Source organism: Hemicordylus capensis, chromosome 5 (genome assembly GCF_027244095.1).
Source record: "Hemicordylus capensis ecotype Gifberg chromosome 5, rHemCap1.1.pri, whole genome shotgun sequence".
Lineage (NCBI taxonomy): Eukaryota > Metazoa > Chordata > Lepidosauria > Squamata > Cordylidae > Hemicordylus > Hemicordylus capensis.
The window spans coordinates 187,750,286-187,775,350 of NC_069661.1; the positions used below are offsets into that span (position 1 = coordinate 187,750,286).

The following is a 25,065-nucleotide window of genomic DNA, read 5'->3' on the forward strand; positions in this document are numbered from 1 at the left end:
TAGAGACAAGCTTCCCTGAAAGACAGCACTGCGGTTCTGCCATTAACAGTGTTGCCCTGCCGTGTGCAGCCCCAGGGGAAGTGTTGGGCTAGGGCATATTCTTTGATCACTCGGGGTGATAGTGAGGCCCATAAAGATTGGCCATTGCCCCAAATGAACTGTATGCCCCAGGATGCATTGCATCAGAGGGATTCCATGGTAGAGGTTCATGGGTTCCTCAGTAGGAAATCAAGATAGCAGGTTGGAAAATCTTGTCATCCATGCCTCAGTTTGTAAGAATTCAGCCTTCTTCCTGAAATCTACTGACTCTACTGTACAACTTCTGTATGGGTCATACCTTCAGATAGGAAATATTCTGCATGTCTGCATTTGCTGCAGTAATTTCCAAGCTATATGTAAAAGGGGCACGCCAGTGGAATCTTTGGGTTTTGACTGATTTGTCAGTTTCAGCTTCTGGTGGAGAAGTGAAACTGCCTTCATCTGCTGTGCAGGCCTTCTTTTGACAGCTGGTGATCCACCCATAGGCTTCTATTATCCTCTGGGGGCTCCAGACTCAGCATGCGGTTAGTGAGTGTGTGATTAACTTCCCCCTTCTTATTCACATTGCTAAAAGCAGAGAGGCTCTCTTCTCCAAAATGTTTTTGGAGCATCTTGGTTTGGGAGGAATGAGTGGGGCAATGAGTTCTGAGTTCATGCTTCTCTGCCTATGGATTGTTTCGAGTGCTTGCTTCTGCTCATACACTTCCAAGCAGTGCCAGTGGAATGAAATTGACAGTTCAGCTGCTCTTCTGGGCCCTGGGGATTAAAGAAAGTGAAACAGTCTTGTTAATCTGCTTCTGTTGCTTGGTGAAAACACTGCAGACTGTAAGAGAATACTAGGAGCTAATGTGCTATTTTCCATTGCTGCTTTGCTATGAGTGCACATACAGAGGTGTGATCTGATTGAATTAGTATCACAAGTAAGTAAAGTCTAGCTTATTCCTAAACCAAATGTATGGCTAATACCAGTAAATGTATGGCTAATACCAATGTAAAACCCTAAAAAAAAATTTCCCCCCCACAAAAATGGTAGAAATGTATGCACACAGCAAAGTACATGTGCTCAAATCCTGCAATTAATTTAACTTTTTGTCAGTATGTCTTACTTTCAGCTATAATCTTTAGCTATCTCAGAAGGCCAGTTTCAGTCATGAGGCAGTTAGAATTTCCATTTTAGAAAAGGGGCTTTATAACAGTGCTCATTTCATCATCATACATTTAAACTCAGTGTATGCTATACTCACTCTTCATCCAAAACAATGTTAGAAGACTCAAAAGATTCATTTGCATGAGATCTTTGTAAGGTTCTGTGGCTCAGTTAATGTCGTTAGCCAAGAGCAGTAAGTGACAATCTTCAAATGCAGCACTGTAGAGCCCTGATCTGATATCTGTGTATATTCTACACATGAAGAAGGATCAGGATTGCACCTGTATCCACCAGGTTTCATGCATTGATGCAGGGGTCTGAACAGAGTCTTCATGTGTACAGGCTGCACACACACAAGCACTCTCTTTATGATCTGGAATGCTGCCTTCTGGAGAGCTCCCACCGTGCATGTTATCAGCTCTCGGCATCAGTACATGAAGATTGGGGCAGAGGCAACAGGATGTGATCCTGCGTCCACTTATTTAATAGGCCAGGTTAATATTTCTGGAAATGGGTATCCTATATATCAGCAGCTTTAAATTCACACACAGGCAAAGTGCTAAAACCACATATTCCCTTCATCTGCACTTATGGGGAATATTATAGAGCAGGTATACTCATAGAATCATAGACTTGGAAGGGACTTGGAAGGTCTTCTTTTCCAACCTGCTGCTCAGAGCAGAATTCTGCTGCACTATCCCTGACTGATATCCAGCCTCTTTTTGAAACCTCCAGTGAAGGAGAGCCCACCACTGAACAAGGCAGACTGTTCCACTGTCAAACTGCTCTTGCAGTAGCCTACAGTTACGCTAGTGTTTGCCAGTGGCAATATCAGCTGTAGAAATGCTGGACTAGTTAAATTTCTCTGACTTATGTGTCTGAGACTAAACTGGACAGAGTAATTATGTTAATTGTTGTATGATATTTTTCATAGGAGAGTGCAACTTAAGGTTGAGTTTCATGACCAGTCTGGGCATGGAGGCTGCTGCTCATGTTGAATCTGATTACTGGAGGTGGTGTGTGCAGGTAGACGTGGTGCACATGACTCTGGGTGAAATGCAGCATAACTTTTGAGAGTCCTCAGCAAGCCCTGGAACATAGGAAGCTGCCATATACTGAGTCAGACCATTGGTCCATCTAGCTCAGTATTGTCTACACAGACTGGCAGTTGCTTTTCCAAAGTTTCAGGCAGGAATCTCCCTCAGCCCTATCTTGGAGATGCCAGCGAGGGAACTTGGAACCTTCTGCTCTTCCCAGAGTGGCTCCATCCCCTGAGGGGAATATCTTACAGTGCTCATACATCAAGTCTCCCATTCATATGCAACCAGGGTAGACCCTGCTTAGCTAACAGTACAAGTCATGCTTGCTACCACAAGACCAGCTCTGTTTAGAGGAGCCTGCTAAAAGTAAACACACAAAGAGTTCTGCATCCATTCCCATCTGCACACATGCTCCTCTATGTGCATAGTATGTAATTCAGTGCATATAGTGGATGTCATTCACACACACACACACACACACACACACACCCCCCTGCCACTCCATGTACCAGTGACTAGATGGCAATGTGAGTTGCACTGCCGTGCTGGAGATGGTTGCAAAAATGGACACTGAGTAATGTACTTTGATGGATATGCTGTTTTGTTGAGTCTGGAGAGGACTTCAGATATTGTAGGGTGTTGATGCAGAGCAGTTGATATTCCAAGACAGTTTCGGGATCTGGAACAGAAAAATCTAGTTTAATAAGGTTATGCTGTATCCTGGAGTGATCAGATCTTTCCATTTCTCTGTGGTTCCTCACAACTCCTCCCAACCCAAATTATTTTTCCTCATATTAGTTTTCATCCTGCTCCCAAACTCTGTCTGTAGATTGTGCCACCCAGGCAAGGGATTGTTAAAGAATTTAATAATTCTGGTTTAAGAAGGCTTCCCAGGGCGGATGAAAGCAGAATAGGAAAGAGTATTCTGTCCCTGTTTCTTTCTAGCAGGAGCCTCCTCTGTAGACCTACTGTGATTAGCCACTTATGTGCACATGTGGTTTGCATATAAGAGAGAGAGAGAAAGGGGAACATGATGTATATTTGTCCCCGTTCAGTTGTAATAGAACACTATAGTTTCCCACTCTGAACTTCAGAATACCATAGGCTTGCATGCTCCCCCCACTGCTTTGGTGTGTCCTTTCCTCAGCCTGTCAACTATTGGTGAAGAGGGGATTCTAGTACAGCCATCTGGAATTCTCTGTTCTGCAAGCACATGAACTTGTTTGTGGCCCACTGTGGGCTGGGTTGTGTGGGCTAATCTGTACAGGGCAAATATGTGAATAACTCTGTGGGTTGGATTTTATGGCAAGAGATGGATGTAGCATGAATGAATGACATATTTCTGGATATTGCTGGACTCTTCTTTCTATGAATATTCTGTAGAAGCAGTTGGGAATGAGTGAGCATCCATGGACAACTGCTGATTTGTCTGCATACCACATTGTGACTGTATTCCCAAATGGTGGCATAGCTGCCGTAAATCTGAAACCAGCTAGTGACAACATAATGTCCGTTTTACCATGTTCTCCACAGAAACAGAAAGCAAGAATATAAATAGATCTGATAAGCTATTATTGGCTCAGCAGAAAGCATCTCCTTATTGACTTTGACTCATTCTCAGTGACCAACTGGCTAATAGCCTTCTAGTTAAACAAGTTTCCAGGAAATTGATGCAAAGCAAATAAAATGTCACTCCCTTCCCCATACATCCTCCACTGCAATAGCAAATGCTGCCAAAGATTTGAGCGGGTAGAGTTTTAGGATCTCTGTTTCAGGTAGGTGGAACCAATAATAGGTAAACTAGGTGCATTCAAGTCCCTTTGACATAAATAGGATAGAAGTTACCAAAAGCTTGGGAGTAGAACAGGAGGTTGCACAACTTCTTTAGCACAAAAGAACTACTCTGAAAAAGTATGACAAGCTGAAAGATCCTAACTAATACATATACTTTAATTATATATAATTTTATTAACACAATATACATATATACATATATTTTTAGTTGACAAGCACAAGCTGATGGGAATTTGTATATGATGCCTCATGAATCAATAAGATTTGATTCTGTGTTTGCCTTCTAAAAGTCAAATGCCACACAATTGTAGCAGATTTGGAAATCTAACTTATTCTCATATGAGTTTTCCAGCCTGCTGGGATAATTGGATTTCCTTCTATTTCAGGTGTTCAAAAATCACAAGTTAGAATTATAAAGTAAAGGTAAAAATACTTTTCCTTCAGTGTTTTTGGGGTGGGGTGGTGGTTCAGAGATATTTGCTGCTTCTGAGATAGAGTTCTGGGGACACCTACCCAGAGGTAATAGGGGGTTCTTTAGAAACTTCCCTGTATGGAAGACTACTATGACACAAGCATGTTGTATCCTCTTAGTCCCCCCCACCCCCACTCTTTTTTCTTCTTCTTCTTCTTCTTCTCTCTTTGTGAGACACTGCCATTCGCATGATGTGGACATATTTTATTTATTTATTTTTACATTTGTGTCCCGCTCTTCCTCCGAGGAGCCTAGAGCAGCGTACAAGCCCTATGAGGTACGTTAGGCTGAGACAATAAGTTACTGGGCCAGTGAAACCCAGTGTGTTTCATGGCTGAACTGGGTTTTGATATGTACTGATGTGTGGTATGAAGGGGAATACACAGAGAGTTCTACTTTAGCGCAGGGGCTGGGCTAGTTAGAATTAGGGCCTCATCATACAAAAGCATTTATTACTCAAACAAAAAAGGAGCAACTCAAAATTTGTTTTCTTGCACCAACAGAACCTATTCAGATAAAAGGTATCATCTTACCGACTTTGTATCTTTTTGAACACGTATTTTACAGTTGTTTTGGTTTTGCAAGAGACATAACAGGCTCATAGTTTTGAGCCTGTTGCTACTTCCAGATAGTAAGGCATATGGAGTTGCCAAAAACACATGTGTGAGGCTGTGAAGCAGTAAGTGTTAAAACAATGTGGCACCAAAGGGTCAAGTGGGGAGAAATATGCATAGCCTCTAGGGGAAAGGGAGATTTCTGGATCACAAGCAATGGGATCCAGTGTTTGGAGAGTACTATAAAATGGTCTAAATGTGTACAGCTTTGAGTTCAGGGTTGGGGTAGGCAAGTAAGTGTTGAATAAATATATAAAAAGTTCTGTTTTTCCTCTCATTCTACATTGTGGGCACCCCTGAACCTATACTGTTCTCCCCTGCCCTCTTTTTAACAGGAAAATTATCTTTTCTATTTTAGGTTGGTGGAAATAAGCACACAATGAATGAGCACCTGCATGTAGCCAGCCATGGACAGATTCAGGTCCAGCAGCTGTTTGAAGACAATACCAGCAAAAGGACGGTTCTAACGACACAACCAAATGGGCTTACAACAGTAGCAAAATCAGGATTGCCAGTGGTACAAGACCGGCAACTGGACAGTGCTCATAGGCGGCAGGGGAGTTCCAGCTCTTTGAAGTCTGCAGAAGGGACTGGGAAACTGAAAGCCCCTCCTATGGCACCAGAGCAAGCAATGAAGCAATACATGCAAAAGCTAACAGCCTTTGAGCATCATGAGATTTTCAGCTACTCTGAAATATATTTCTTGGGTCCAAATGCAAAGAAGAAACAAGGTGTAATTGGTGGTCCAAACAATAGTGGATATGATGATGATCAGGGGTCATATGTGCAAGTACCCCATGATCATATATCATACAGATATGAGGTCCTGAAGGTTATTGGGAAAGGAAGTTTTGGGCAAGTGGTGAAGGCCTATGATCACAAGATGCATCAGCATGTGGCCTTGAAGATGGTGAGAAATGAGAAGCGTTTTCATCGCCAAGCTGCAGAAGAAATTAGAATTCTGGAGCACCTAAAAAAGCAGGATAAAGATAACAACATGAACGTGATACACATGCTGGAAAACTTCACATTCCGCAACCATATCTGTATGACATTTGAGCTGTTGAGCATGAACCTTTATGAGCTCATAAAGAAAAACAAATTTCAGGGCTTCAGCCTGCCATTGGTTCGCAAGTTTGCCCATTCGATTTTGCAGTGCTTGGATGCTTTGCACAAAAACAAAATCATTCACTGTGACCTTAAACCAGAGAATATTCTGTTGAAGCAACAGGGTAGGAGTGGTATCAAAGTGATTGATTTTGGCTCTAGTTGTTATGAGCACCAGCGTGTCTACACTTACATCCAATCACGTTTTTACCGTGCTCCAGAAGTAATCCTTGGTGCTCGTTACGGGATGCCCATAGACATGTGGAGCTTGGGTTGCATTCTAGCAGAGCTTTTAACAGGTTACCCTCTCTTACCGGGAGAAGATGAAGGGGATCAGCTGGCTTGCATGATAGAACTATTGGGCATGCCTTCCCAAAAACTATTAGATTTATCCAAAAGAGCAAAAAATTTTGTGAGCTCGAAAGGTTATCCCCGATACTGTACAATTACTACCTTATCAGATGGTTCTGTAGTGCTCAATGGTGGCCGTTCCCGGCGGGGCAAATTGCGTGGCCCACCTGAGAGCAGAGAGTGGGGGAGCGCATTAAAGGGGTGTGATGATCCCCTCTTCCTTGACTTCTTAAAACAGTGTTTAGAATGGGATCCTACTATGCGCATGACCCCTAGCCAGGCTTTACGGCATCCCTGGCTAAGGAGACGTTTGCCTAAGCCTCCAACTGGGGAGAAGACATCAGCAAAAAGAATAGCAGAAAGCACTGGTGCTATCACTTCAATTTCCAAGTTACCTCCGACTTCAAACTCAGCATCAAAACTGAGGACTAATCTGGCACAGATGACAGATGCCAATGGGAATATTCAGCAAAGGACGGTGTTGCCAAAACTTGTTAGCTGAGTTTGAATAATCTGATGCTGATCAAGATTTTACGTCACTGAGCCTAATTCATATGAAAAAGTAGCTCAGATTTCTATTTTTATTTTCTCAGTAACATTTGTATTTTTTCAGCACTCACTTAAATGTGTAAGAAAAGTTGGTTTTGATTTTTTTTAAAAAAGTAGCATGGGGACAATGCTTTAAGTTTTTATACTTTTTTAAACTATGAAACGTGTTTCTTCAAAACAGCAGTTAGCCTTACTAAGGAACTAGTGTGGCACAATAATAATTGTCAGTGGCGGGCCACTGGTGGCAATCTAACCATCATACATTGTAGCTTGATAGGGGAAGGGCCCCTTTATCTGTCCCACCCCATTGTTCTTATTGGGTTTTCCCTGCAGGGTACTTTTAATCCTTCCTATTTCTAGTTTTTGTTGTGGCAGTAGATTCCAGTCCTGCAGACATTTTCCTGCTATTCTTCCTTTTGACTATACAGAAAACATTCAGGGGTACAGGTGAGACTCTGTATGACTTAGCGTAGAATTTGCATCCATAGTATGGATAATTAACAGATTAGCACCTAATACCTATTATAAATATTTATTATATAATAATGGAAAAGTTTATTAAATCCATAGAGGGCTTCCAGGAGATGCCTCAGGCACATTAGCCCCTAGGCTCCGTGCTGGTCCCAGATCCCACTCAGCTGTTTCCTACAGTTGCTCTGAAAATTACAGATCAAAAGGTAGACCTGCACTGCCCCACTGGCTTTCTATGCCCTCTGCTTATGGTTGGGGTCCAACTGTTTCAATGCCTGGTTCCTACATCTTAACTTGTACTGACTTTGTTGCCCAACTAACTAATCCATTTGGGACCTCAGGTAGCCTTGCCTGCTGCTGCTTCTGTCTCCTCATCTCCCAGCTTTTAGGTGCATTGATGAAGGCAGCCAAGGTGCTCTTATAAGAGTTTCTCTCCCCCTTCCACTACACTTGGTGCTCTGCAGGTCCGAAGGCCAACTCAAGTTAGATCACTTAGGGGCTTAAAACAATTCAGTTTTACATGTGCTGCTCTTTATAGGCTGTGAACAACTACTGTGCTACATGAAATTAGGCATAAGTATTTAATCTTTATAGGGTCAGACTCTTGCACTGAGATACGCACAGCAGAACTCCTGTGCTCAATTCAGTTTCATCCCATAAATTTCAGAATGGGACATGAGAATGCTGTAGTCCTTGATTAAAACTGAGATTCAAAAATGATGTGATAGGCAAACCCTATTGGCTCTGGTCCAGAAATAATAGAAACCTACTGGATTATGTTCCTATTGGTAGACTCTCTTGCTAAATCTGGGCCAAGGCCCATTTTACCAGCTTGGTTCCATTGTTAATCTGTTGCACCAAAAACAAGAAAAGGTCTTGTGGCATAAAAGCTTATTCTACAATAAATTTGTTAGACTTGTGCCATAACACTTTTTAGTGTTTTAATCCACACTAGAATTTCAAGGCTTGGCTCAGGACTAGAATTACCCAGATGGGTTGGTTGGGGGTGTGCGTGTGTGTGTGTGTGTGTGTGTGTGTGTGTGTGTGTGTGTGTTCGTTCTCCAATCAATTTCCAGAGTCCAGTAAGCTATCTGATAGTTCTTCCACAAATCTGAAAAACTGAAGCCCAGATTCTACCACTGGAATTTCTTTCTAAAGCCATCCCTATGATTTTTTTTTTTAAATCCTTCAAAACTGATCTAGCATCCACATTATGTATTTAAAAAAGAAAGACAGGAGGAAGGAAAGCATATTATCAAGTAATAATGATCTGCTTTCTAAAGAAAATGTAATGCAAAGCAAAACATTTAAAGTCATCTTTTTAAGTGTTCCAAGCCATGACATCCACAATTTGCTTTTTGTCCTCTCCTGGTTTCTTCTGTGTATGCATGAAAGTAAGGACTCTTTTCATTGTGTATTCAGAATAATTGCCTGGTTTAATATTGTATCTTTCAGATGGTTGCAAAAGTCTTAAAATTGTTATTTTCCAGGCAGTTTTTGGATACAGTCCACTTGGAAGTCTCCGAGATATACCCTGTTAAATTAAATAGGAGCTGTTTGAGAGCACGACTGTGCTCATTTATTTCAGTGGAACTTGCCCAGAATTTCTTGATGGGTTGTGCCATTGGTCTCTCTGATAGATTGTGACCTCAATGATACATTGTACCTTGAGTAAGGTAAAAGGTAAAGTGTGCTGTTGAGTCAGTGTTGACTCCTGGCAACCACAGAACCCTGTGGTTGTCTTTGGTAGAATACAGGAGGGGTTTACCATTGCCTTTCTCCCATGCAGTATGAAATGATGCCTTTCAGCATCTTCCTATATCACTGCTGCCCAATATAGGTGTTTCCCATAGTCTGGGAAACATACCAGTGGGGATTCAAACTGGCAACCTCCAGCTTGCTAGTCAAGTCATTCCCCACTCCGCCATTAGGTGGCTTATTGTACCTTCAGTAGGGATGTTCAAAATGTTTCAATGTCAAAACATTTTAACTCAAAATGGGCTGTTTTGAGTGTCTTGAAACAAAATGACCTTTAATTAAAGGGCCTGTTCTGAGCTTGGAACAAAACAACCCCATTTCAATTTGGAATGTTCCGAGCGCTGTTTTGAAGGTCTGTTTTTCCCTTGCTGATTGGTTTTATGGTACTGGCTTCTGATCGGCTTGCAATCCTATGGGCGGGGGGTTGGGAAAAGGTTAAAATTTTGTTTAAAATCGCCTGCTTGCCCGTTTCTTTTGTGGGTTGGGTGGAAGGTAGCACCCATCATGCCCTACCACTCAACCCACTTTGGTGTCCCTAGAAGTTTCCCATGGGGAACAGTGGGGTATTTTGAGCTTCCCTATTCTCTATGGCTGAAACACTCGAAACGTTTCGAGTTTTGTTCCCTCAAAACAACTGGGTTGACTGCTGTTTTGATGAAACATTTCATCCGAGCTCAAAACAAAATGCAAAATCTGCTTCGTGAATATCCCTACAAAACAGCCTTCTGAAGGAAAAACTATTTTGTTCCTCTTAAAAGTTTTATTTGAGTTTGCTTGCTTTTTGACAATGAAACCCTAACAGCAAGCTACTATCTAAAAGTTATGGCAGTGCTACATCATGTTACAATTGTTGCAAGACCTTTGTACACATATCAGGGAAACCTGGACTGCCCAGATTTCCCAGACTTGTGCATAGGAGTATTTAAGGATGTGGCCACATTTGTTATTTCTACATTTTATATATGTGCTGTAATAAGCACCAGTGTAACAAAAGGTTTTCTGCAATATGCATAATATGTAGCCCTGCCATTAATTATCCTTCGGCTCTGGAGGTAATTCTTGGATATTTACTGGAATGTCTCATAGACATACCCATAAATCAATTAAATTGCATCTATTCTTCTCTTCTCTTCTCTTCTCTTCTCTTCTCTTCTCTTCTCTTCTCTTCTCTTCTCTTCCTAATGAGAGGGACATTGCATATTTGTTAAAGAAAGACTTTGGCCCTCTTCAGATATTATGAATGCAAGCAATGCTCATAGTTTCAGCACTGAAAGCAGGAAGGAAGTCCCTCCATGCTACTGGCACTCATCCCTCCAGCCGGCCCGTCCTGGTTACAACTCCATTGGAAGGGGGAAGTGCTGTACCTGTGATGGCTGGTGCTTCCATAAGCAGCAACCCAGATCTCCTGAGGTTGCTGCTCATGGAAGCACCTGCCACCATTCTTATGACGCTTTCCTCTTCAGACAAGCAAAGCCATAATCATGAATGGCCGGCTAGAGTGGGTGAGTGATAGCACCAGGGCAGGACTTCCTCCCCACTTTCGGCAGTGAATCCGTGAGTGCTACTTGCATTCATAACATCTAAGAAGGGCTTTTGTCAAAAGTGCGGAGAGGTTCAAAGCAGAGGGGGCTCCTCATTTGGGGCAGAGGAGCATTGCCCCCCTCCAAGCCAGCCCCCCCCATTTTTGCCAGCCCCCCTCTTCTCTCACCAAACATACCATCTCTGTCTTTCCCTCTGTGTATCTTTCTCTCTTGCTTGAATGTTGCTTTTGCATTTTCACTGCTTGGCAGTTGATGGTACTGGCTTTTGGTCTTTTTTCCAAATTTCTTTGTAAAGCCATTTCTTCCATCTTTGGGTGTTCAGTTGGATCCGTTGCCCCCAAATGAAGTAATTGCCATTCTTAGTCAATATCTAAATTGCATGTTTAGTGCCTCAGCACCAATCAGGATGTGCTTTTCTTTTCTTAAGGGTGGGCAGGGGCTAGCCCAGCCCCTACCCAATCAGATTAGCTTACAGACTCATATTCTGACCAATTGCCAGCAAACAAGGTCGGCCCAATCATTTGATTTCTCAGGGTCCTAGGCAGGCGGAGCAGACTCCCTGGAGATTTGTGTGCAAAATTGGAGTACTCAGTCTGCAAGCAAACAGAGTTCAGAATAGGTAGAAGCCCTGGTTACCTGTCTCCTGCCTCCCCTTCTCCACAGGGAAGCCAGCCCTTTTCTCTTCAATCAATACCCTGACCAAGCCCTCAGGAGGCATTGGATTTCTCTAGCATTTGCTGGGGACTCTGTTATTTCCCTTTCCCTTTTTAAAATGCCACTAGCAAATCTTGACAAAATTCATAGATCTAGAGAAGGCAGGTGAAAGTGGGGAAATGTGGACCGGCGCTCCTCTGGGTAGTTCTTTTACTAACAAGCAAGCAGCCTCCCACCTTCCCTCTTTGGGACTTAAGCAAAGCCTCATGCTAGCTCCTTTCTCTTTCTCTTACTCTCTCACCTCTCAAGGGTGCAAGAGAGAGGGAGGTTGGCTATGTCTTCCAAATAAAACAAGGCATTTTAACTGAAATTACTAATTGGACAACTTCAAACTTATCTTGTTTGAAATGCGTGTTTTTAGTGCAGGGGTGTGTGTGTGTGTGTGTGTGTGTGAAGAATTCCGAGACCATTGCTTTCTCTTCATGGGGAACCTAACAGGCACAGCTTGGAAACCAGTCCAGTCCAAAATAGTCAAGTAGCTCCACCACTCTATAGTCCTTATGGCAGTTTTTGTTTGCTGTTGGTTATTTTGTGCGGGTTTTTTGAGAGTGGTAGTAATATTGAAAGGAAAGGTACTCGGCACAAGTTCTTTAGACAGGTTTGTGATTTATATAGCTTAATTTTCTAATCTGAGAAAGGATTCTCTCAAGTAAATGTTGCATGGAACTGCAGCCAATTCTATATAATTTATTCCAAATAAAGCCTTAATTAACTTGTTGGGGCTTACTCCCAAGTAACTGCTGTGTGCATAGGATTGCAGCCCAAGGACATACCCCAGAAATGTTTATATTGAAAGAAAAAAGGCTTGCTAAAAATAAAAAAAAGTATGCATGCTCATATGTGTGAGAAGAAAGGAAACTAGTGGGCTTTGTGTGCGACCAAATAAATTGTGGTATTTTCAAGTGGTATGAAACGTGTGTAAGCAGGTGCTATCTGCATATAGGTGCTCAAGATTCAAAACTCTCCCCCCAAACACACACATACACAGAGAAAGTTGATCGTCTTAGCTTACCTTGGGCTGACAAGGAGAGGGCTGATATTGCAAGGAGGGGGAGAAATGGAAGCAGTGCTGATAGAAGAAGAGGCATGGGGACTTCAGAGAGAAAGCTAGAATTGCTACTTTCTACATCGGACACCCACCGTGAATAAATCTAAGCAGGATTCCTTTACTCACAGCAAACTAAGTGGTAAATTTAGCACTAAATTAGCACTGAATAACCAACTGCCAAGTGTTAGTGTGAATGATGGAGATTTTGGTTGAGACAAGTAAACAACTTTACAGATGAAGAAAACTGTGCTGATTCACTTTTTAATTTGGGGTTGGACTTGCCTACTATTAACCCCGCCAATAGTTACCCCGGCTCCCTCCCCTGCATCCCAAGAAGTAGCAGCCACTACTGGTACAAAGAGATTTTTTATTTAAAAAATAAATAATTGTAGAGCAAATGAAGAGGTGAGACCAATTTGAAAATGAACCCAAGATGGGATGCCCTTTACAGTCAAGGTATGCCTGAGAAGCTTGCATGCAGAGAAGATCAAATGATTGCAGTTTTGTGTTTTTCTTTACCATAGTTCAAGAAAACTTGGAAGGAATGAGTAGATATTCACATAGATTTTTCTTTGTTTGTATTCTTATGATTGTAAAATGTAAAGTGGTCATTTTCAAGGAAGGACACCTTGGGCCTGTTTTCTTGTTATTTTCTGGAAAGACTGCAGTGGGTCAATCAGGTTAGGGAACTACCAAATGAATGTAGTACAGCCCATTTCATTCCTTTTGAATGGAGAGGAAGAAGGTTCCAAGAGCCAAGGCTCTATACAAAGTTGGAAATTCAGGAAATAACAAGTGAACAGAATAAGATACATTTTGTTCTGCATCAAAAGGTTATTTAAAGCAAACAAATGTCACAAAAATCTATGTAGCATCTCTTTTGAACTGATGATGATGATATTTGAAATGGAAATTTTAAAAGAGTGTAGAGCTTAAATTAAAAGGATTGTGGTGGATGATAGAGTAAGGGAGGTTTGGTTCAGGTGCAGAATGTTTCAATCATAATCTTGTTTATATGCACAAATCTAATGCTGATACCTGTAAAAATGTATTTAAAATAACTACTTAAAGCATGGTCCCCAGAGAGGCCAAGAAAGTTTCCGGTCAATTTCTTTTTTTAATTTAAAAATATAATGCAAGCAGCTTATGTTTTTTGTTACCTTTTATGTTTTGGAAATAGGCATAAATAAAAACGATGAATTCTCAGGAAATCTAATAAACCTACTTGCCAAAAAACAACAACAAAACCCATCTGAAGAGATCCCTCCTCCCAAGTAATCTGTGACTAAAAGCAGATGCTTATTAAGGTTTAACAACTGTAGTTATTGGCTGATATTTAATCTCCCTTGTTTGCAAATACAACTCCTTGCACCTAAATGACACTAAATTATTTATAGTATTATATGTACACAGTTCTGTAGGGTGTGGCTATGCAGTGTGTGTGTGTGTGTGTAATTAACAGCTTTGGGATCTAAATAACCATTAGTTCTTCATCACAGTTCTGATGCTACTCTTGATGGGCTCAACAGTGCTCCCATAATGCTCTTGTCTGTGCAGGCTTCCCCTTTTGCTTAAATGGTGAGAGAGTCCACCAGCATGAAGGGTACTTATAGAGGATTTCATCTTTCATTCAAGTGAGCAGAGGCAGCTCTTGCATACATAGGAGGATTATGTGCACAAGAGCACACCTGCTGGACAAAGCTGTGGATCCAATAAGAGCCCATTCACTGTATGAAATAAATGGATGTGTCCATTGCATTTGAAGATGTTAAAGCTAAATTGAAAAGCTGCATAATCATGGAACTTTCATGATTAAAAATGACAAATATATCTTTTTCATATAACCAGACGTTTAAATGCCAATAGTGCGTTTGTGATTGATCATATTCATAGATGCTACCGGAAACTTTTAGGCCAAAATACAGTGTGCAGAGCTATTTTTTTTAATTCTAATATGACAAAACCTCCTGTATACTTTTTTTAAAAAAAACGCAGCCATCTTACAGTTCTCAGTGATTTGGTTGCTTTTTTTAAATTGTAGCTTCTTTATAATTGGAAAGGGGAGGGAAAAGGAAGAAAGGAAAGAATATTTTAAAGGATGTTGCCTCTTGTTTTGACATGATTTGGTTTCTAAGGGCTCTAATTAGTTGGGCTGATAGATGTTGGCTTGGAAACATTGCTTAGCCTCACATGTCACCATCGTCTGGGGACATCTGAGTTTCTTTTCAGAAGTAGTAATAGCACAGTGTTATCTTGTCTTTGGTTTCAGTCTCATTTTGCCCAGTTCTTGTACCACGGGAGCATTGGTTATTTTACATCTTCAGTGTGATGGTACAACAGGGGGACAACGGAGTGCAAGATACATAGAAAAGCAGAGGATAAAAATTGTGCCCTTGGTGTGAACAATGTGCCTTTTGTTATAAACAATGCCATGTTGTGACGCATGCAATTTTGTCTCTTTAACCCTCTGAATGCTGTACTATGTAATAAGGTTGAAATCTATTTTTAAATACTATACCTGTCTTAAATATATCCTCTATGAGCACAACCCACTGGAAGCCTCTCCTTTGTACATCCCAAAGAAATGGGAGAGCACTTTAAGAGCACTTTAGTACTCTTGAGTGACTCTCAGTTATATTGGTTGGGAGGGGAGGATTCTGGTCGATTTTGCCCTGTGTTTTTAAGGCCTTAATATAGATCATGAGGCAATCCTACTATTTCGTGGGGGATAAGATACTATGTTGTAGGAATTTTCATGCTCCTTCAAGGGTTAAAGATGGCACTTCAAAGTAGTTAGTTGTAACCTTAACATCCAACTGATTTTTTTAAAGAACTATTTTTTGTTATGACAGCACTAGACAGAATCAACTGTATTGTAAAAAGGGAAAAATTACCTCAGAAACTGTTTAATTTTATAGTGAGAATTAATCCCAGGGCATTTGGTATGAACCAAAGTGCATTCCTTTTCTACATACCTGGCTCCAATAAAAGTGGCCAGGGATTTTTACAGTTTGGGTGCAAGGCACTTAATGCCACTATTATCTTGGTGGATTGGGGTCATGAAGAACTCCTGACTTTTTTTTTTAAAGCGCTTCAGATATAAGGCACAGTCCTCTAATGGCGATTGCTAAGTATCTTCCATTGATTACAATGGGCCTTGCATGAAACCATGTGAAGGCACCATTGCAAGGAATGGAGACTGGATAGCAACTGTGCTTGGTGGATTGTGTCTATGAAAGTAGCAACAATGGGCTCTACTAGAATCTTTAGGCAAGTGTCGGATTTTTTTGATTCTGTCAGTTTTTCATACGAATCTTGTTTCTATCTGCAGTAGCTAGTAAATAAAAATGATCATTATAGATTCATTTTTTAAAAGATCAACTTTTTATGTTGATACAGATGTTAGTATTGCCCACTTGAAATGCTACGGTAGCATTAAAATAAAGCATTTGTGAATTACATTGTTCCTAGGGACTTGTTCATCTGTACTACAAAATACAAAGTAATATGAAAAGGCATTATATTTACTCAGCTCAACTGCTACAATTATGTCGAAGATGTACCTTGGGTTTGTTTTTCTTTTTTTAAAAAAATGAGTGACGATTTAGACACGCGACTGTAATATGCTGCAACTGTGTATTCTGAAAACATGTGGAAAAAATGACTGAATGTGGATTGTATATAGATGTATGTAAAATTTTATGTGAGATGCTGCTGTCACAGCCACTTGGCATTAAACATGTCGTAGTGGGTTTTAATCCTAGTGGCCAGTTTTATGATACTTCTGTATTGTTTAGCTGATGACAGGTTAAGACTGTTTTAGTGAATATTTGTTACATTTATTGTTGTGGCCAGAGATCATTTCAGAATAAAATTTTATGTCCTACATAACCCTCTTCTTCTTTACGAGTTTTATGCCTTTGAGTCTTTGCTTTTAGGAAACATAAAATATGCCAGATGAACTGATAAATTAACTTCATGATTGATAGTTTGGGTATAATTAACACAGGATGTAATGGGAGTTATATAATGGGCAAAAAAATGTGTTTGTGCTAAATTGACTACATGGTAGCATGTTAATTTAGTTGTATTTGTACCCTACATTTTAGCCATGATTGGGTTCCAAAGCAGCTTCTATTTTTTTAAAAAATCACTAGAAGGTTTATTTCTTTTTAAATATTTTTATTCCGATTTATCCTCAGCAGCGGATCCAAAACAACTCACAAAAAACCAGATTGAAACCATCAATAAAAAAGAGAAAAGACAATGAGGAAAAAATACACTGAGACTGTTCTCATGAGCCTAGTCCAAGCTAGGGCAGTCTAGCTTGGACTGGGCTGCTCTTGTGGGGCGCCAGGATCCGCATGGATCCCAGTGCTCCCGCTCCCAAGCCCAGCTCTTAGCTGAGGTTAAGGGAGCAAACACTCCCTTAAGAGGAGACACAAGAGGCTGCCGGGCTCTTGTGTCTCCTCAAGCTGCATTCTGCTTGAGAAGACACAGAGATGGGTGCCTAGAGTGCCCATCTGATTAGGGATCCCTTCATCCAAAGCCCAGAGGACCTTGAACAGAACATGAGTTCCCAAGAATACCAGGGTTTGCTTTGTTTCTTTTAAATCTAGTTATTCTTATTTTGGAGAAGTATGTGAAAACATTATGGCACTAGCTTTCTGCCAGTTCTGAAAGTGAACAAAGAGCTGATGTCATGTAGTGGCTAAGAGAATGGAGCTACAAATGAGGACTGCCCCAGTGAATCTTGCCTCTGCCATGAACTCATCAGGTGGTCTTAGGCAAGCCACTTCCTCACAGCCTCAGCTCCCCAGCTGCAATATGGGGACCAAAAGTACTTACTTGCAAAGTTATTGTGTGACATCAAGCGTAATGCCAAGTATCAATCATCTTTATTATGGTCCAAGGCCAGCATAAGACAGAACAGTAGAGCATGATTCAAAATAATAAAAACATAACTATATTACTTTAAAATTACAATTCTAATAGTATAAAGCTATATTATAATACTATGAAGCTGCTATGGGTAGCTATGAGATTATTAAACAGCTGTATTTAGAAAATTATGAACATAAAATGTGAAATATATAAAATACAAAAAGTGGTGGCTAAAATGGGGTATAAAAAATGAGGCATCTAGATCGGAACACTAAAAAAGCCAGCGGTTTAAAACTATGCAGAGCTGATGTAAGGGAATGACCTGGCAGTCACAGCCCAGTGGATCCTACACACTGCCACACAGAATTTGGCAGTGTTAAAGGTTAAGGTCAGGTCTTCATCCGAAAGCAGTAACTGGGTTATGGATATGGTTTGGGCAGAAGCCACTAGCTCAGCAACTCTCTGGTGCCCAACTGGGCCCCTTCCCCAACTTTGCAACTCTGGAACTTGTACAATCTAAATTCCTGCGGGCAGCACTCCAAGTACCAAGATGGGTCTCATAACATAAGAACAGCCCTGCTGGATCAGGCCCAAGGCCCATCTAGTCCAGCATCCTGTTTCGCACAGTGGCCAACCAGATGCCGCTGGAAGCCACAGACAGGAGTTGAGGGCGTGCCCTCTCTCCTGCCATTACTCCCCTGCAACTGGTACTCAGAGGCATCCTGCCTTTGAGGCTGGAGGTGGCCCAAAGCCCTCCGACTAGTAGCCGATGATAGACCTCTCCTCCATGAAGTCATCCAAACCCCTCTTAAAGCCATCCAGGTTGTTGGATGTCACCACATCCTGTGGCAGAGAGTTCCACAAGTGGATCATGCATTGTGTGAAAAAGTACTTTCGTTTATTGGCCCTAGACCTCCTGGCAATCAATTTCATGGAGTGACCCCTGGTTCTAGTGTTGTGTGAAAGGGAAAAGAATTTCTCTCTCTCCACTTTCTCCACGCCATGCATGATTTTATAGACCTCTATCATGTCTCCCTGCAGTCGTCTTTTTTCTAAACTAAAAAGCCCCAGGTGTTGTAGTCTTGCCTCATAAGAAAGGTGCTCTAGGCCCCTGATCATCTTGGTTGCCCTCTTCTGTACCTTCTCCAGTTCAACAATGTCCTTTTTAAGATGTGGTGACCAGAATTGTACGCAGTACTCCCAGGTGTGGTCACACCATAGTTTTGTATAAGGGCATTATTATGTTAGCCGTTTTATTTTCAATCCCCTTTCTAATGATCCCTAGCATGGAACTGGCCTTTTTCACAGCTGCCGCACATTGAGTCAACCCTTTCAACAAGCTATCCACCACAACCCCAAGATCCTTCTCCTGGTCCGTCACCGACAGCTCGGATCCCAACAGCATATACTTGAAGTTGGGGTTTTCCGTCCCAATGTGCATCACTTTACACTTGCTAACATTGAACCGCATTTGCCATTTTGTCGCCCACTCCCCCAGTTTGGAGAGATCCTTTTGGAGCTGCTCACAATCCGTTTTGGATTTCACTACCCGGAAGAGTTTGGTATCATCTGCAAATTTGGCCACATCGCTGCTTACCCCTGCTTCTAGATCATTTATGAATAAATTAAAAAGCACCAGTCCCAGTACAGATCCCTGGGGGACCCCACTTCTTACTTCCCTCCATTGTGAAAACTCTCCATTTATACCTACCCTCTGTTTCCTGTCTTTCAACCAGTTAGCAATCCACACATGTATTTGTCCCCTTATCCCATGACAGCTAAGTTTCCTCAGGAGTCTTTGATAAGGAACTTTGTCAAAAGCTTTTTGGAAGTCCAGGTAGACTATGTCAACTGGATCACCTTGATCCACACACTCGTTGACACTCTCAAAGAAGTCCAAAAGGTTGGTGAGGCAAGATTTACCTTTGTGGAAGCCATGCTGGCTCACTCCCAGCAGGGCCTGTTCTTCTAGGTGCCTTACAATTTTATCCTTGAGGATGCTTTCCATCAATTTGCCTGGAACAGACGTTAGGCTAACTGGCCTGTAATTTCCCGGATCACCCCTGGATCCCTTTTTGAAAATCAGTGTTACATTTGCTACTCTCCAGTCCTCTGGTACAGAGCCCGATTTCAGGGATAATTTAAATATTTTAGCAAGGAGGTCGGCAATTTCACATTTGAGTTCTTTGAGGACTCTTGGATGGATGCCATCTGGCCCTGGTGATTTGTTAGCTTTCAGTTTTTCTAGACAGTTTAGAACATCAGAAGTGACAAGGGATGATCTGACTCAGCTCTCTAGTCTCCATCCCTAACAGCCTGGTTCAGGAACAGGTATATGCTCAGTATCCTCTGCCGTGAAGACAGATGCAAAGAACTCATTCAGCTTCTCTGCAACCTCCATATCCTCCTTAATAATCCCTTTCACTCCCTCATTGTCTAATGGCCCAACCACCTCCCTGGCAGGTTTCCTGCTTCTGATGTACTTAAAGAAGTTTTTGTTATTCCCCTTGATACTTCTGGCTAAATGTTCCTCAAACTCTCTTTTTGCCTCCCTTATTGTCACCTTGCATTTCTTTTGCCAGAGTTTGTGTTCCTTTCTGTTCTCTTCATTTGGACAGGCCTTCCAATTTCGGAAGGAAGTCTTATTCCCTTTTATGGCTTCCTTGACGGTACCCATTAGCCATGCTGGCATCCTCCTGGACTTAGTGGTACCTTTCCTCCTTTTGGGTATACAATCTAACTGTGCTTCTAGTATTGTGGTTTTGAGTAAACTCCATGCACTCTGGAGCGAAGTGACTCTCCTGATTTCCCCCCTCAGCTTTCTTTTCACCATACTCCTCATTTTCGAGAACTTTCCTCTTCTGAAATTCAAAATGTCTGTGTTAGACATCCTTGGTGATTCTCTCCCACCATGTATGCTGAATTTGATGGCACTGTAGTCACTGTTCCCTAAAGGGTTGATGACACTGACATCACGCACCAGGTCCTGGGTGTCACTCAGAATTAGATCCAAGGTCACCTTCTCTCTGGTCGGTTCCATGACCAACTGTTCTAGGGCACAGCCATTTAGCGTATCTAGAAATTTGACCTCTTTGTCCTGACTTGAATGTGAATTTACCCAGTCTATGTGTGGGTAGTTGAAATCACCCATAATTACAGCCCTGCCTCTCCTTGACGCCTCCCTGATTTCCTCCTGCAACTCCCAGTCACTGTCGGTATTTTGATCCGGAGGGCGATAGCACGTCCCCAGTAGCACGTTCCCTTTCCGGCCTTGTAACCCCCACAGGGTTTCTGTGGAGGACTCTAGTCCACCTAGGTCTTCTAGCTTGTTAGATTCTGTTTCTTCTTTAATATACAGTGCTACCCCTCCTCCAAGGCGCCCCTCTCTGTCCTTTCTATAGAGTTTATACTCAGGGATAACAGTGTCCCACCAGTTCTCACTGTTCCACCCTATTTCTGTTATGCCCACTATATCTATTTCTGCATTAGCAACCAAGCACTCCAGCTCACCCATCATGGCTCGGAGGCTTCTGGCATTGGCACATAAGCACCTATACACTGAATCTCTCCCCTGATGTATGCTATTCTTTTGACTCTTTGACCTGCTGGCACAGGCTCCCGTCTGCTTTTTATGCGGTTCTGCTCTGTCCCCTTCTGTTTTATCTAAATTCTTTGCAGCCTCACACTTTAAAGGATGGCTTTTGCCAAATGGGATACTGCCCAGCTCCCATTGGCTGGACTCTGTGCCCACTCTGTGCCTGGAGACGCCTGAGCAAGCTGGAGGCTAGGGTGTGGATGGCCATCTTCTGCTACTGGCTCAGACTATCCTTTTGTCCAGTTGGTCTCCCCACCCCACCCCCCGCCGCCTAATGCTAAGCGATCATTACCAATCTAGCTGGATTTGGACAACTGAGACAAAAATAGCTACCCTGGGTCTTTCCTCCTTGACCTTGTTTAGTATGGGCTATGACCATACTAAATGGTGAAAGCCACCATCAAGCAGCACATTACAGACATTGAGCACTAAACTGATCTCAGCAGGGTCCTGCAGTGAACTTTCATATCTATAATGGGCTTAGATATTCTGCCTCTCCATCAGCATACCTCAACCAATTGGATGTTCCAAAGCAAAGAAGGGCGTTCACTCTGGCTCGCTGTCACAGCCTCCCTTCAGCAGTGTTAGAAGGCCGTTATAGGAGAACTCTTATCTGCAGAGCGACTATACCTTTGTGGCTCAGGGCAGATCGAAAGTACCGAGCATGTTCTCCTCTACTGTTTGTTCTATAGAGACATTCATGCCTCCCTCATCCTTCCTTTGCTATGCAAGTATCTGGGATGTTCAAGCCAATTCTACAGCTCCTTGCTGTTTTCTCACTCTAAGCCTGCCATCACATATAGCGTTGCCGGGTAGGGATGTGCAGAACCGGTCCGCAGTCCAACAGTTCGGTCCGATCAGTTCGATCACGAACCCCACCCCCTGTTCTGTTGGGACCAGAACTGAACCACCGGTCTGGTCCAGCAGGTCTGTGAACTTTAAAATAAGAACAACAACAACAACAACAACAACAACAACAACGTGTAGCCCCTTTGGGGGGGCTTGTAACCGCGGGGTGTGTGTGTGTCCCCGTGAGGGTTCCCTCTCCCCCCTGCCAGCCTCCCTCATCATCACCATCGTGGCCGGGTCAATGTAGCTTTTTTGGCCCTTTCGGGCCTCCGTAAAGGTGAGTGGCCGCCATTTTGGCCACCACCACGCATGCACAAATGCCCTCTGTGAGGCTGGGCATTTCGCATGCAGCATTCATCAGCGGATGGTCCTATCAGCCTCAATCTGACCCTCGGTGACTCAGGGCGGGCTCTACAATTGCTCACTCAATACTGATTCAATAGAAAGACTTATGCTCCTCCTTTCTTTTTTTACTGCTCCTTATAGTCTTATAGTCTCACCATTATCCAGTTTTATTACTTAGGATTTTTTGTATTTCGGTCTTCTCATGTCTTTTAATCTTTTTATATCCATTTTTATGCCCCCCCCCCTTATGCCTTTTGTGCACTTTTATGACTTTTATTATGTTTCAGGCTTTTATACCCTCATGTTTCTGGTGTACTTTCTACTATTTTTAGAATTATTATGTACCTTAAGTACCGTTCCGCATGTAATCACTTTTTATCTATTCTCACTTATAACATGTAATCACCCTTATACTTTATGCTGGTCTATGACTGTAAAAAAGACTAAAGGATTGATGGTTTGGGCGGCCAGGGTACTTGCGAAGTACCAGAAATATAAGCTTGGCTCTAATGTTTCTGTGAAAGGGACAAAAGAGGAGTACATGTTCTGTGGTTTCTACCTCCCCAGTGTCACAGGGACAAAGTCTCTCTGCAATTGGGATCTTTCTGTATTTGCCTTCCAATACAGCAGAGGGAAGGACATGACAACAGATGAAGGTATAAGACCTTCTGTGGCTTGGGATTTCTACAGTAGCTGTGACGGGTACATGGCAGGGGAGGCAGAGTATCTGAGCCTTTCTAAGGACAAGAAGGATGGAACCCTGGATAGGTCAGCCTGGCACTCAGTGTCCATTATCTTCTATTTGATTACTGTTTTTGCCTAGTCACCGTCTGGGGGGGGGGCAGGAGTGACAAATTTAGTCCACACAGCCCTTTCCGAGGAAGATTAAAAATGGTCCTGTAGGGTCAGAGGGGCCAAGTCCTGAAGGTTGAGGGAAGTTAAGAATGGACTACCACACTCTGGCCTCAACCTTTATCTTGCCCATTTCCAAGAGTAGTGTGGCATTGGAGACACAGCAAGGCACTTGGAAGGCCACTCTTAGAAATTTGAACTGCACCAGCTTCAAGGTGGCATGATTGGAGGGGGCCACCGATTGGCCATCATAGAGGAGGTTGGTTTTTTTTAATTATTTGCAGTATTCACATAACATAGAACAGTATCTCACAACACAATACATTTAACAACCATATTTTCCAAATATCACAAGAAAATCCAAAATCAGATCTAGTACTATAATATAATAATTATACTTTGCCCAAATACGGCGGAACTGTGATTCTACTCTGACAGCCTGCATTAATCTAATCTAATCAGTGATCTTTTCTAAGAGCGCAATTGGCCACACCTTTTTTACCACTGCTCAATTGTCAATTGATCTAAATATTTCCATTGTTGAACAATTAGGTTTTTCACTGCCAAGATTTAAAAAGTTACAAGTTCCTTATTTTTTAACTCGGCATTATTTCCTACAAATACATGTAATAACCCTAATTCCGGAGAACACTCCACATTTTGTCTCATTATAACATTCTCCAAATATTTTTTGCCAAAAACATACCACCTTTTCGCAAGACCATCACATGTGATAAAATGTTCCCTTTTGCTTACACCCCCTCCAACACTGACAAGAATAATTATGAGAAATATATGCTAATTTTACTGGAGTTAAATGCCACTGATGTAAAATCTTCCATTGTAGCTCCTGTATGGAAGCTGACAGGAATCCCCCAGACTTCCATAATGATTGTCATTTACTCTCTTCTATAGGACTTCCCAAATATCCTTCAAAACTCGGGGGGGGTCCCCTATTTCTAATTATAACAGTAGTATATAAATTTTGGAAAATATCCCTTTTGGCTGATCCTGATAAGACAGAATTAATTTTTTTCAAAATGTGTTAAGTGATTGAATTATTGAATTTACTCTCTTTATTGCTCAAAATAGATTTGATTTGAAACCAAAATAACCATGGTAATTGATAACCTATCTTATGCTCAATCTGTTCCCTATTACATAGCCCCTCCCCATTAAAAAAAAATCTGAATCTATAAAACCCATATTTCCTCAATAAATCCTGCTGAATCAAAACATATTTATTACCAGGGTCAAAATACATCTTAAAAGGTGTTAATGGGGAAATAGTCCCCATTAACTCCTTATATCTTTTCTTCCATATCTGGAACATGGCTTTAGTAAACAAATGGTTAATCTTGGCTATCATTGGGAAAAAATTTGAACAAAAAAGAACTTGTATTAAAAAGCCATCTGCCTCTTGTACATTCTCTATTTGGACCCACTGTTTAGTTGAGTCTTCTAGTATAAATGAAATCATATGTCCAAGGTGTGCAGCTTGATAATATAATCTTAAATTTGGAATTCCCCATCCTCCCATCTTCTGTGGTCTATATACAATCTTCCTATTAATCCACAGTTCCTTAGAGGTAAAACAAAAATTTTCATTTTCCTCTGCCATAGTGATAATATTCTATCAGGAATTTCCACTGGTAGAGATTGAAGCAAAAAATTAAATCTTGAAGGAACCATCATTTTTAAAGCTGTAATATGTCCTAATATATTAATATGCCCCCACCCTGCCAACGTTTCATCTCTTTACTTAATTTTTTCCAGACTGGGATAAAATTATTATTAAATAATCTACTAATTTTTTTAGTAACATTGATACCTAGGTATTGAAAAGAATGATAGACCACTGGTATTCCCAAAATATTAGATACCTCTTTCTGAAC

At 41.7% G+C, this 25,065-nt stretch overlaps 1 protein-coding gene across 2 annotated transcripts in view; it reads left to right on the plus strand.

The window, feature by feature from the left end:
- The window catches only part of DYRK2 (dual specificity tyrosine phosphorylation regulated kinase 2), a 30,281-nt gene extending 13,745 nt beyond the window's left edge, over positions 1-16,536 (plus strand). For both annotated transcript variants that reach the window (XM_053256536.1, XM_053256537.1), the window contains one exon: positions 5,465-16,536. In XM_053256536.1, the coding sequence (XP_053112511.1) occupies positions 5,465-7,066 (1,602 nt within the window). In that variant the 3' untranslated portion in view covers positions 7,067-16,536. The remainder of the gene's footprint in view (positions 1-5,464) is intronic.
- Positions 16,537-25,065: the final 8,529 nt, after the last annotated feature.